Raw genomic sequence first — 14,393 nt, 5'->3', positions numbered from 1 at the left:
ATCAATAAAGGAACACATCTTCATAACAGTCTTGTATTTACCCAGAGTGTAATGGATTACAACCGCGACACACTGAAGTGCAGACGTTTTATCTACTTTATTGATCAATCAATCAATCAATCTTTATTTATAAAGCACTTTTCATACAAAAAAAATGTAGCACAAAGTGCTTTACATGGTTAAAAGCAGCCCACCCCACCCTGCCCTCCAACTCACTCCCCACACTTTCATTAACATAAGCGATGTGAATACAGACATATTCCCCCTCCCCCCCCCCCCCCCCCCCCACACCCCACACACACGCGCACACTTAAAAAGTAAAATTGGACTGGGTACGCATGAGCCAAGTGAGGAAACACTATCACAGGGAGCCGTCTGCACCGGAAGCCGGTCAGAGACCGCAGCCTCCCGGCCGGGCACACAGCAGGAGGGAGGCAAAGAAGCCCCCCAGCCAGGCTGAGAGGACCCCCAGAGCCCCAGCAGCCACGGTCGATCACAGCCCCGGTGCAGAGAGCGCCGTCCGAGGAAACACTGGAGATATGACACACTAGGATATATACAGGGTAAAAAGATAAAATAAATAAGAACGGGATACAATATAAATATAAATATAAATATAAATATAAATATAAATAGAGTAAGAAGATTAAAAAATGAATAAGAATAAAATCAATAAATATTAGGTAAAACCTAAATTAACAATAGAATAACAGGATAGAATAAATAAGCGTAAAATAAATAAATGTTAAGTAAAAGCCAAATTAAAAAGGTGGTCTTGAGCCTGTTCTTAAAAACATGTACGTTCTCTGCGGCCCTGAGCTCCTCTGGCATCATTATTCGATGTCATTAGAATCAGTAACATCCACTCCACATGTCTTTTTACTTCCAGAAAAGTAAAACGTCTCGCACCGAACTAAACCTACATTTTCCATTTAATTGTTCAGATTACTGTGTGTCGGGCTGAGTGGAGATAGAGGGCTGGTTCCCCCTTCTACTTCAACACAAACCAAATCAGGTCAGGACGCTTAACCGTAGACCAATCAACCTTTACTAATCTAATGTCAGTTTTATTTAACATGAATAAACGAGAACTCTCTTTGCTTGAAGAGTGCTTTGAATGAGCGGGATCACCAGGGCTGGCGTGGGCATGATGGGAATGAACCATTTGATCTGCTGAATATTAATGCTCCTTCAAGATTATAAGGATTATTAGTTCTTTTCTCGGCTGGCGATGGAGTTATTTTCAGAAGCCATCGATTAAATTACAGCGGGAACTGCCTTTGATATGAGCACATCCACATGACGAGGCACTTTGGATTATCAGTGCTGCTCAAACCCACTCCCCAACCATTCTGTGGTAATGAAATTGAAAAACACACAAAGGGAATTCAGATGAGAATTTTTAGGCTGTATCTTGATAACTGAGCTATTCATTAAGGAATCAAATTAACAGCAACATGATCTCAAGCATGCTGGCATAGCAATGCTTATTGATTTGGGAAGTGTCTCTGAACATTAACTTTGTGTTCTTTCCTTTGTCTCCCCAGGTAGGAAGACCATTCTTGGTCTCTTTCAGTGTATACTCTTGTGTCTTTATGCAGCTGCAGTAAAAATATGTGTGTGTGTATGTTCTCTGTTAATTGTCACAGGTTTAGTCCCTACGAGTGGTATAACCCCCACCCTTGCAACCCCGACTCGGATGTAGTGGAAAACAATTTCACCCTGCTTAATAGTTTCTGGTTCGGAGTTGGAGCTCTCATGCAGCAAGGTAGACGCCTCTGCCTCCCCCCTTTTTCTAGCACAAGTCCCACTTTTTTGCTGGGGGTCGACCTTGCTCTTTGACCAGGCCCATGACCATGCATGGGGGCCTCTGTGCATGTAGCTAGATGCTTTACGTGTAGTCCAGCAGGATGGTTTGAGAAGACTTTGAGCAATGTGATTAGTATATGACAGTGGTGCTCCTGCATGCTTTCCTTCTCCCTCCTCACACTCCTGACCTATTAACAGCCATCACAACAGGTAGGTATCCCCACCCAGAACATGTGAGATGGATCAGATGTATGACTTTCTGTGAGAATGTAAACTTTTTCTGTGTTTGTTTTTTTCCTTCTGCCAAATCTTCTCAACTAATCAGCACCCTTAGATTGAGAAAATTAACAGAAATGGAAATAGAAACACTTTATGATAGCACTTTCTATTACAGCTCAGTAATAACGTGGTAACAGTAGAGTAACAACGGGGAAACAAGAGCGCAATATTGTGGCAATTTCTAAGTTATTACAATTCAGTTACCTGTGGTAGTTTTTGTGTAATAAGCAGGAAACAGAAACTGCTTGTTTCTATTTAATAGCATATTAATAAGCAGGTAAAAAAAACTTTTAAAACAAACTTAAAGTTTAAGTTTTAAAAGAACAACAATGTTAAAACAAGTGTGATGTAATTGGCAGTTCTTTGAGCAACAATTTCACAGATACAGACTGTCCTATTGAAAAAGTGCACCATTATGTTTATAATCAGAAATAAACCACTACAAAATTTACTGGTGGTAAATAGCTGTAGTCTGAGTACACCACACCTCCAACCCCCTCACCTTAACCGATGAAAACTGGAGTGTTCAAGTCGTCAAATATATATATATACAGTGGGGCAAAAAAGTATTTAGTCAGCCACCGATTGTGCAAGTTCCCCCACTTAAAATGATGACAGAGGTCAGTAATTTGCACCAGAGGTACACTTCAACTGTGAGAGACAGAATGTGAAAAAAAAATCCATGAATTCACATGGTAGGATTTGTAAAGAATTTATTCGTAAATCAGGGTGGAAAATAAGTATTTGGTCACCTCAAACAAGGAAAATCCCTGGCTCTCACAGACCTGTAACGTCTTCTGTAAGAAGCTTTTCTGTCCCCCACTCGTTACCTGTATGAATGGCACCTGTTTGACCTCATCGTCTGTATAAAAGACACCTGTCCACAGCCTCAACCAGTCAGACTCCAAACTCCGCCATGGCCAAGACCAAAGAGCTTTCGAAGGACACCAGGAAAGGAATTGTAGACCTGCACCAGACTGGGAAGAGTGAATCTACAATAGGCAAGCAGCTTGGTGTGAAAAAATCAACTGTGGGAGCAATCATCAGAAAATGGAAGACATACAAGACCACTGATAATCTCCCTCGATCTGGGGCTTCACGCAAGATCTCATCCCGTGGGGTCAAAATGATCATGAGAACGGTGAGCAAAGATCCCAGAACCACACGGGGGGACCTGGTGAATGACCTGCAGAGAGCTGGGACCAAAGTAACAAAGGTCACCATCAGTAACACACTACAACGGCAGGGAATCAAATCCTGCAGTGCCAGACGTGTTCCGCTGCTGAAGCCAGTGCATGTCCAGGCCCGTCTGAAGTTTGCCAGAGAGCACATGGATGATACAGCAGAGGATTGGGAGAATGTCATGTGGTCAGATGAAACCAAAGTAGAACTTTTTGGTATAAACTCAACTCGTCGTGTTTGGAGGAAGAAGAATACTGAGTTGCATCCCAAGAACACCATACCTACTGTGAAGCATGGGGGTGGAAACATCATGCTATGGGGCTGTTTTTCTGCCAAGGGGACAGGACGACTGATCCGTGTTAAGGACAGAATGAATGGGGCCAAGTATCGTGAGATTTTGAGCCAAAACCTCCTTCCATCAGTGAGAACTTTGAAGATGAAACGAGGCTGGGTCTTCCAACATGACAATGATCCAAAACACACCGCCCGGGCAACAAAGGAGTGGCTCCGTAAGAAGCATTTGAAAGTCCTGGAGTGGCCTAGCCAGTCTCCAGACCTCAACCCCATAGAAAATCTGTGGCGGGAGTTGAAAGTCCGTGTTGCTCGGCGACAGCCCCAAAACATCACTGCTCTTGAGAAGATCTGCATGGAGGAATGGGCCAAAATACCAGCTACTGTGTGTGCAAACCTGGTAAAGACCTATAGTAAACGTTTGACCTCTGTTATTGCCAACAAAGGTTATGTTACAAAGTATTGAGTTGTATTTTTGTTATTGACCAAATACTTATTTTCCACCCTGATTTACGAATAAATTCTTTACAAATCCTACCATGTGAATTCATGGATTTTTTTTTTCACATTCTGTCTCTCACAGTTGAAGTGTACCTCTGGTGCAAATTACTGACCTCTGTCATCATTTTAAGTGGGGGAACTTGCACAATCGGTGGCTGACTAAATACTTTTTTGCCCCACTGTATATATATATATATATATATATATATGTGTGTGATTATTTGAAAGTATAACTAACCACATCTAGTTCTCTATCCATATTTGCAATAATAACGGTGAGCTTATTTCATGACGATCTTACTTTTATGCAATCTTAGTTTTTAGAACTACTCTAAGTATTATCTGGTAAACTAACGTTAGCTACTAACCTGCTGTTAGCTACTAACCTGCTGTTAGCTACTAACCTGCTGTTAGCTACTTTGTGCGTGGTGTAAGTTGACAGTATGTGATGTAATAACTACAACAGACATGGTCCTAAATATAACTTAAGGAATTAAAAAAGGGTTTTCTTTACGTTGCAGTCCTACAGCAGCAGTCTGCCACCTACTGGCAGCCAGCTCTTTGCAGGCTGTTCTATTCATGCTTATTACACACAACCTACCACAGGTGTTTCCAGGTAATACTCACTCACTTTTCAAGTTTGTTTTAATAGTTATTAATATATTATTGGGGTTTGATATTATATTAGTTATTAATTTATTATTAAATAACAACGGACAGTTTTGCATTTTGCAGCTCTGTTTCTTTCTTATTACACAGAAACTACTGCAGGTAACTGAACGTAATAAAATTACCACATTATTACGTTCTTGTTTCTGCATTATTACCCTACTATTATCACTTTATTACCGAGCTGTAGTTCCACATTGTTAACCCGGATTTGTTATCCAATTACATATATTTAAGCGTAACAGTACTCAGCTTTAACCACTGTTGCAACAATAATATTACTTGGATATTCGGTGGTTATTACTTCAGTAGTTGCATACTAATAACTTACTACATTGTTACCCTCTTGTTTCCCCTTGTTACTCTACTATTACTGCATTATTACTGAGCTGTAATAGAAAGTGCTACCAACTTGGTATACACTTTTTTTTGCGACCAATATCTTATATATTTAATGACACAATAAGAGATATGCTGTATGTCATATCATAAACATTTGCGTGCAAAGCCTTGAAAGCATGGTATATACTGTATGTATGACTTGCAACAAAACACTGGAATGGAGCATTAAGGGAAGTAGCTGCAAGATTCCAGATTGTGTTAAAGGATCAGTTTATGCAAATGACAAGAAGGAAAATAAGAAAGCTTGCCTTTAATGGCAGCTAGCTGTGCAGATGGTTTTGTCCAGACTCTATCATCGCTTCCAACTGGACTGTCATTATGGCTTAAACTATTTCCCATCTCATCAGTGTGCTGTGGTTTTCCTGCAAATTATGTATACATTAGGCCTCAAAGAGAGATAATGTCTTCCAATCAGGTTACGTAGCTCCAAAAACACCACAGATGATAGTGGCCAAGTTCATTTGTTGTACTCACAGAACTAAAAGAATGAAACTTCTGACTATAGTAACAGTAATCCTTTTGAACTTTTTCTTGATTACATAACACACACAGTATAGAGAGAGCATTTATCTGCACAACCAACACACTAGGAAGTCGTTGATGTCGTTCATAGAGCCAGGATGGTTACTGTGCTGCAACAGGCTCCATCAGACTTGTTCAAGGCCTTCCCAGTGAAACTTCAGCAGAGTGAACTAAAATAGAGACAATAATATAAATCACAATACCCCATCGAAGTACTTTAGCTCACATGATGAAAACTGAACAGCTCTACCAGGAAGATTACAGTGCATTTTTTATCCAGTGCCAAATCACAACATCGGTCAGCTCGAGGGGCCAGAAAGTAGTCACAACATTTACTTGTTACACACCTGTTGCAGCTTTAGTCCTCTAACTAATCTAAACTAATGGATTAGACTCGTTTTTCACCTCAGAATTATTTTTACACCCCTAATCACAAAGTGAAAAAATGGTTGCATATAACTCTTATGAAATTATAAAAAGTTGAGAAAACTATTTTACTGAGGCTCGGCAGCTCTGGCATACCGGTGTGATTTGTGTAGAGCTGCAGAAATGTTTGTCCTTCTGGAAGGTCCTCATCTTTCCACAGAGCAATGCTGCAGCTCTGTCACAGTGACCATCACATTCTTGGTCACCTTAATCACTCAGATTGTCCAGATGGACAGCTCTAGGAACTTATTCCATTTACAGATAATGGAGGCCACTCATTGGGACAGCCATGCTGCAGTAATCGTTCTATACGCTTCCCCAAATCTGTGCCTCTAAGTAACCATGTCTGAGAGGTCTACAGGCAGTTCCTTGGACTTCATGGCTTACTTTGTGCTCTGACGTACATAGTTGTAGAAACAGATGATCACTGGAAACAGAATGCAGCTGAGCCCAAAACGTTTTATACATGTTACATTTTTGTTTTCAAGAAAACTTTGTTTCACTTTGTCATCAAGGAGTTTTGTGATTAGAATTTTGAGGTGAATAATTAATTTAATCATTTAAAATTTAACATGAAACAAATATGGATCAGGTGAAGCACTGTGAACACTTTTCAGATGAACAGGTCTCAGAACGTGGACAATGCAAAACTATCTGCATTACTCAATCACTCATTGGCATTTATATAGCATATGCTTCTCTTAGCTAGTGGGATGCTAGGACTTACTTATAAACCATGCTTACTAATATCTCCAGATTAGCTTGTAACACAGATCCATAAGTATTCCAGTTAATTTGAATAAGTAAATAAAATTATAGATTTTTTCATATCTTTACCCCAACAAAGCAAATGAAAACATCTGATAAGCATTCAGCATACGTTTGTAGCATCTGACAAAGAGCTCAGTAAATGTCACGTATTGTAGCTTGAATTGTAGTTTAGTGTTCACTAAAACGTCAGCAGAGTAGATGATGGAGAGACATCATGTTGAGAAGATGTGGAGCCAGAAGACTGTGGGACTAGTCTCCACAAACACACAGTAGCTACATAACAGTATGCTGGTCTGCACTGTGGAGAGGCTCCCCTGCCGGGCGGCTTGCCTAACCCCCCAGAAAACTGTGGGACGTGCTGTTTGGTCATGACGTTACCTTGGGTACATGACAGTCAGCCCCAACCAGGCTCTGTTTGGTCTACGCTCGCCTCTCTGAAGGTCGCCCACTGTTTTCTGTTCTGGTGCAAAAGAATAAAAAGTCCAAACCTGGTGTTACCTGCATCTGATTGCTGGTCATGGGTCCCACACAGAACAAACATTGTATTGTTACCAGCACTGATGAATGTGTGTTTGTTCTCATTCATGTTGAGTTGTGGTTTTAAAAATGGACAAAATGGGTGACTTTATTGCCATGGTTGAATATACCTAATAATATACTGCTTTCAAATCACAAATCACTTTTCATACCATTTTAAACTTTAGCTAAAGATTTAATGCCAATATAACAATATTTTAGGAACATTTTACAATTACTGTATTTTTGCAGGAATTACATTTCTTTATTCAGAACATATTTGTTTTATGTTTCTTGTATTCCCGCTATTGTTGCTCCTTTTAATAGATAGGGAGGATTTATTAACTCCATAAAAATGTGTATTAACATAAACCGTATTTCCTGCACGTTACAGACAGTAGTGGTTTTAAATTCTACCAAACCAGTGAGTGCAAATGAAAGTCTCCAACTAACACTGTCGTTAAAGATTAAAAAAAAAAATCCTGATAATGTAAAATGGTAAATGGCCTGTATTTGTATAGTGCTTTACTCAGTCCCTATAGACCCCAAAGCGCTTTACACTACATTCAGTCACACACACATTCACACACACGATGGCAGCTACATTGTAGCCACAGCTGCCCTGGAGCGCACTGACAGAGGCGAGGCTGCCAGACACTGGCGCCACCACCAGTAGGCAACGGGTGAAGTGTCTTGCCCGAGGACACAACGACTGAGACTGTCAGAGCCGGGCTCGAACCGGCAACCTTCCAATTACAAGATGAACTGCCAACTCTTGAGCCACGATCGGATGTGATAATTAAGCATTTAACCAATACAATCCTGTCTTTCTCCTTATGTCCAATTACCTTTTCTAGCTTTGTGTTACATCATACCACTACATATTCTGAGCGAATGTATGTTTCCATGCAATGTCATTAGTTGTGAAGGCACAGGACTATGAAAGAACGTTGGTAGGCATGAACCACCTCGTGCACACTCTATTGCAAAATCCATAAACCAGGTTTAAGCTGCAGCTGGCTGCCATGTCTTTCACTGCATACTCCCTCCCTGCTAGACAGCTCACTCAGGGACTGTGAGAAAGAAAGACAGCTTGATGAGAAGTTAGTATTAGGATCGAGGCTCTCACAGAGGGAGTGGCACACAGAGTTCTTAAATTTCTATCTCTCTGACTCTAAGAGCTTTCTCTCTGAGTGAATGTGAAAAATCCCAGATTTGCTTAAGCCATTTAAATAAAATAGTCCTGCTGTAACTCAGACCCACTTTCTTCATATGGGCAACAAACCTCCCTCACTCCCACTCTACCCCCACATATACATTCATTCATCCTCTGCATGCATTCTGGATAATACTTAATAAAAAAAAGACCCTGCCATTACTTTAAGTGTCTTGATGCATGCTCAATCATCCAGGGAAGTAAATCTCCAAAAGTTGATTGTGTTCATCTGGACGTAGCGTTTTGTGGAAGAAATGTTTTGTCTCTCATCCAGGTGACGTCTTCAGTCTCAGCTGACTGCAGGTTTCAATCTTATAAACAGTACATTTGCATAATGACTGAAACCAGCCCACTGAAGGAACAATGGGCTGGGAGGTCAGTTCCTTAATCATAATTATGCAAATTCTCATGACCATTGATCAACAACCACTGATCAAAGTCCACTGATAAATGACCATGAGTACCATTCACAGAGAGTTGGGGAATGGCTGCAATCACAGCATTGTAAGATGGCCGGTTTGAGCGCGGAGTCAAGGAGGCCATGTACGTGAAAAGGAAAAGACCATCTCTGAATGGAGGAGGAGCCTAAGGGTACATCTTTCGCCATCTTACAATGCTGTGATTGCAGCCATTCCCACCACCCACCCAGCCCATTGTTCCTTCAGTGGGCTGGTTTCAGTCATTATGCACATGTCCTGTTTATAAGATTGAAATCTGCAGTCACCAAGAAGGATGAGAGACAAAACGTTTCTCCCAGAAAACACTACGTCCAGATGAACAGCAACAGCTTTTGGAGATTTACTTTAAGTGGTGTATAAAGTGTGTTATAGTGTCAAAAGTGTCTTAGGAGAAGAAGAAGAAAGAAAATAAACCAGAAACGTATCAGGGCCGAGTTAGTGCCAACTTTACAGCAGCTAAGCTAAGCATCAGCTATACTTTGTAGAAATGGCCACAATCAGTGGAATCACAATAAATCTACTGAGATTTTTATTCAGTTTTATTTATATTGCACCAAATCACAACAGCAGTCGCCTGAAGGCAGAGTTTTTATGCAGAGTTTATCTTTTGGAAAAGCTGACATGTAATTTCACTTTGGTAATTAGTTGCAAATCTGAAAGGTCGATGAATTAAGAGAGCATTCAGTGTCTGTAAATCTCTGTCTCAGTCTTTGTACCTTATCAAGAACCTTCTTGAACCTTTTGTTAGAATATTGCACCACAGTGTTGCATCTATCCATTGTGTAGCACTGTGTGCATGTCATGGGAGCAGCAGTCATTTTTATGTTCACTGCACGGCCCTTTTACACGGCAGCGTGAGCCAAAAATGACGTTGCATTTGCTACCGTTTTCCACCTTTTTGTTGTCACTTCATGCACGTTGTATTTTTGTAACCTTTGTGTGTTGCGCCACAGCCACTGCAGCCAGGTCAAAAAGACAGGTGTGCAATTGTATGCATGTATTTTTTTAATGACATATCAGTACAAAAGTTCAGAGATTTACAGATTATACAGAGGGAGATCCCCAAAAGCTGATTCTGTTCATCTGGAGCGTTTTCAGTGAGAGGAAACGTTTCTCCCAATGACAACACTACGTCCAGAAGAACAGAATCAACTTTTGTGGATTTACTTACCTGGATGATTGAGCATGCATCAAGACGATACAGAGATGTTGCAACCATGTGATAACATGAGACTTATCGTATCGTATGAATCTATCGTTGGCCTATCATCACCTTTCACTCGGGAAATGCTGCTTCTCCCTTTCTCCAGCCACCACCTTCAGGTCTTCTATGAGTTAACAGTGTTATCCTCTGCACCTCCATAATGTCAGTATATAAGACACAATGTATTCAGAATGTTTTTAAATAGCTTAAAAAATAAGGAATCAGTAAATTGTTGACATTTAAGAGCCAAAATAACATTTTATTATTCATTATTTGTACTGATTTGGAACATTTGGAATATTCAGCTTTTTGACACATTGTTATCCTGTTACAGCAGTGCTCTGTCAGAGATGGGTAGCATGAGTAAAAACGTTTGGTTTGTCTAAGGCATTACTTACTACTACTACTGCAATTAAGAATTTATTAATTTGCTTGTTTTAACTAGGTTAGTTCCAAAGTTAAAGAGAACACATAAGGGAAATATTCAACCATGTGGCTGCCCACTCTGTTCAATCTTTGTGTTTGTGTCTGAGTGTGTGATCCAGGCAGCAGATGCAGAGACCGGGCCCAGTCTGGGTGTTGCCCACTCACAAACCTAATCTTGTATTCAGCCTCACCTGCTCCTCTGCTCCTTCCATTCAGGATCTGAGCTCATGCCGAAAGCCCTCTCCACCAGAATTGTAGGAGGAATCTGGTGGTTTTTCACACTCATCATTATCTCCTCCTACACGGCAAACTTAGCAGCCTTCCTAACTGTGGAGAGGATGGAGTCGCCTATCGACTCTGCTGATGATCTGGCCAAGCAGACAAAGATAGAATATGGAGTTGTAGAAGACGGCGCATCCATGACCTTCTTCAAGGTTAGTTACACTTTGACATTATCAATCCAGAGTTTTCTCATGAAAGATTACATATGGGGAAAAGGTTGTGTTGCATCTGACTTTTTGCTGGGGCCCTAAACGTAATTATACAGGAAGTAAAGAAATAATGTACGCTTACATGGACTGATTCTTCTGGATCTCTACGCTTTTCTTCTCCCAGAGCACTCAAAGCACTGTTTACAACATGCCTAATTCACCCATAAATACAAACTTTATTTCTGTGTAAAAGTGCTTTGCATCTAACATTCACACACTCCAGTGGATGCATTGGAGAGCAACTTGGAGCTATTATCTTGTCCGAGGATATTTGGCATGCAGATGGAGCAGCCAGGAATCAAACCACCAACCTTCTTATTTGTTGAGGACCTGCTCTACCTTCTGAGTTACAGCCCCCCCAGTTTAAACCTCAAAACTACTGGGTAAGATTTAGGAAAAGATTATCTCTTGAGTTAATATAAAAAAATGATGCACATGTTAGAAGGCTTACACAGAAACTAAGCCTTTCTTGGTTGTATGAACTAGTTTGATATCACTATGACAAGTGATATCAAACTAGTTCATACATCCATCTAAAGGGGACGGTGGTAATAATCATTGTTGGGAAGGTTACTTTTAAAATGTATTCCATTACAGATTACAGGCCCCAAAATGTATTTTGTAACGTATTCCATTACGTTACTCAATGACAGTAGCGTATTCAAATACTTTGGATTACTTAATATATTATCATGCTTTTTACAACTACATGAATGTACTATTGCTGTGATTTATTACTATTACTGAAGGTTACTCTCCACACCAACACCAACTAGATGTTTAAATCTTAATATAAATGAGTAACAGTAGGTGGACATTAGGTAAGGCTGCACTTTTTGCAGTGATCTCGTATAGAAAACTATTCGGCGCGTATATAAAACAGGTCCGCGGCTCCGAACCGTAGTAAAGGGACCTCTGGCTAATACGGTGGGTTCATGTCGGGCTCGTAGCTGAAAACTAGCTTTACTTTGTTGTCTGGGTCAACTTTGCTAGCAGAGACAGAGAGAGGTGTTGAAAGGCTGCTCCAACAGAACTTATTGTTTCAGAGGAAAACACGAACACGGTAATAATAACGGATTGGATTTATTTAGCGCTTTTCAAGGCACCCAAAGCGCTTTACAATTCCACTATTCATTCACTCTCGCATCCACACACTGGTGGAGGCAGCTACAGTTGTAGCCACAGCTGCCATGAGGCAGACTGACAGAGGCGAGGCTGCCATATCGCGTCATCGGCCCCTCTGGCCAACACCAGTAGGCGGTAGGTGAGGTGTTGCCCAAGGACACAACGACCAGGACAGAGAGCCCGGGGATCGAACAGATGCGCTTCCCAACCCCCTGAGCTGCCCATCAGGCTATATGCTTTAGGACTATGCCTGTAACACTCTGCCTATTATTAAATCATTCTTTGAATAATAATTTTTAAAAATATTTCTTCACGTCATTATGTGGGGTCTAGTAGAGGCGACATGGGCCATGACATTGAGACACAGGCATTAGAGCCTCTTAATGCGTGTTTTCTTTGGGTTTCCACCGGAGTGGAATTACCAAAAATAGAGGGCATAGCCTAACATGTGACACAGGAAAAGACCATAATCCATTTATTTCAACAAAGTAACTAAAATACCACCTTTTTAAACAGTAATTGTAACGGAATACAGTTACTCATATGTTGTATTTTAAATACATGTATTCTGTTACTCCCCAACACTGGTAATAATAACACAATCAGACAAATTCCAGAGTCCAAAACTCAGGGATCCCAATTTCACATGAACATCACATAAGAAAAATCACTTCTGCATGTATTTTGTTATTCTTCATACATGTATGGTGATAGATGGCGGCGCACACTGTTGCAGCGGCTTACGGCTCTCCATCTCAGTACTCCTTCCCTTTGTTTAGTTTGTTTAGTTTGTATGTCCTTCTTATTTTATTTTTTTTTGCACTATCGGCTCTGCTTTCAAAGTTTGCTACACCCGCCAGAGCCTCATAGACATCGGTGACCAGCATCAAACATCTGTTTCACTGGACTTTCTTTGCACGCACAACATCCTAGATCACATAGCGAGACCACTGGGCTCCCCCTGGATTGTTATCAGGACTAGGTGGCGGCGCAGACGGAGGGAGAGGAAGCAAAGTCGGGGCCGTACGTCCGGCATTATGCTGAGGCTAAAAAACAAACCACACAAGCCACCTCTGCCGAGCCTCTCTCTCTCCAACGCCAGATCCCTCGTGCAAAAAACGGATGACCTGGAACTACAACTAGTGGGAAATCACTATGTTCGTGACTGCTCTGCCTTGATCATCACCGAAACCTGGCTTCACCCGGGAATACCTGATGCTAGCGTGCAGCTAGCAGGCCGCACTCTGCTCCGCTGGGACAAGACAAAGGAGCAGGGGGGGCATGAAAGCTGGTGCAACAACGGGACAATTATAAACAGTAACTGCTCCCCGAACCTCGAGTACATGTCAGTAAGATGCCGGCCTTTTTTTCTACCGAGAGAGCTAACAGTAGTGATCTGTGTACATTCCACCCGACGCCAACGCAAACACGGCGCTCTCTATCCTGCTGAACACCATTAACGAACAGCAGCGCACCCACCCGGACGGTGTTCACATAATTGCAGGTGACTTTAATAAGGCCGACATAAAGACTGTGCTCCCAAAGCTCTATCAGCATGTCAAATGTCCCACCAGAGGAGAAAACGCTCTAGATCATATTTACTCCAACATCAAGCATGCATATAGAGCCATACCCCTCCCCACCTCGGTCAGTCCGACCACCTCTCCCTCCTGCTCTCCCCAGCCTACACCCCCCTCAGGCGCAGTGCCAGGCCCACCACAAAGACGGTTACAACCTGAAAATGCTCTCTCCAAACTACAGGACTGCTTCACAGAGACAAGACGGGACATATTTGAACACCAGGACCTAGAAACTTTCACAGGATCAGTACTGGACTACATCAAGTTCTGTTCTGCAAATGTGACTGTGGACAAAAGCATTCAGGTTTTCCCAAACCAAAACCCCTGGATGACCAGCCAGGTCCGCTCACTCCTCAAAGCGATGCCGCCTTCAGGTCAGGTGACAGAGCTCTGTACAGGGCTGCTCGAGCTGACCTGAAAAGGGGGATTAAAAAAGTCAAGTCAGACCTCAAAAGAAACATCGAGTCCCAGCTGTCCAGCAACAACACACGGGAGGTGTGGCAGGGAATGCAAGACATCATCAAC

General features: G+C 41.6%; 1 protein-coding gene across 3 annotated transcripts in view; it reads left to right on the top strand.

Annotated features, from left to right (window-relative positions):
• Positions 1-14,393, top strand: part of grik2 (glutamate receptor, ionotropic, kainate 2) — a 344,100-nt gene that overhangs the window by 256,805 nt on the left and 72,902 nt on the right. For all 3 annotated transcript variants that reach the window (XM_085176689.1, XM_085176687.1, XM_085176688.1), the window contains exons 13-14: positions 1,650-1,768; positions 10,889-11,106. In XM_085176689.1, coding sequence (XP_085032815.1) covers positions 1,650-1,768; positions 10,889-11,106 — 337 coding nt within the window. The remainder of the gene's footprint in view (positions 1-1,649; positions 1,769-10,888; positions 11,107-14,393) is intronic.

Source organism: Neolamprologus multifasciatus, chromosome 11 (assembly GCF_963576455.1).
Source record: "Neolamprologus multifasciatus chromosome 11, fNeoMul1.2, whole genome shotgun sequence".
Taxonomy (NCBI): domain Eukaryota; kingdom Metazoa; phylum Chordata; class Actinopteri; order Cichliformes; family Cichlidae; genus Neolamprologus; species Neolamprologus multifasciatus.
The sequence above is the reverse complement of the archived record's forward strand: the minus strand, read 5'-3'. Positions and strand labels throughout refer to the sequence as shown.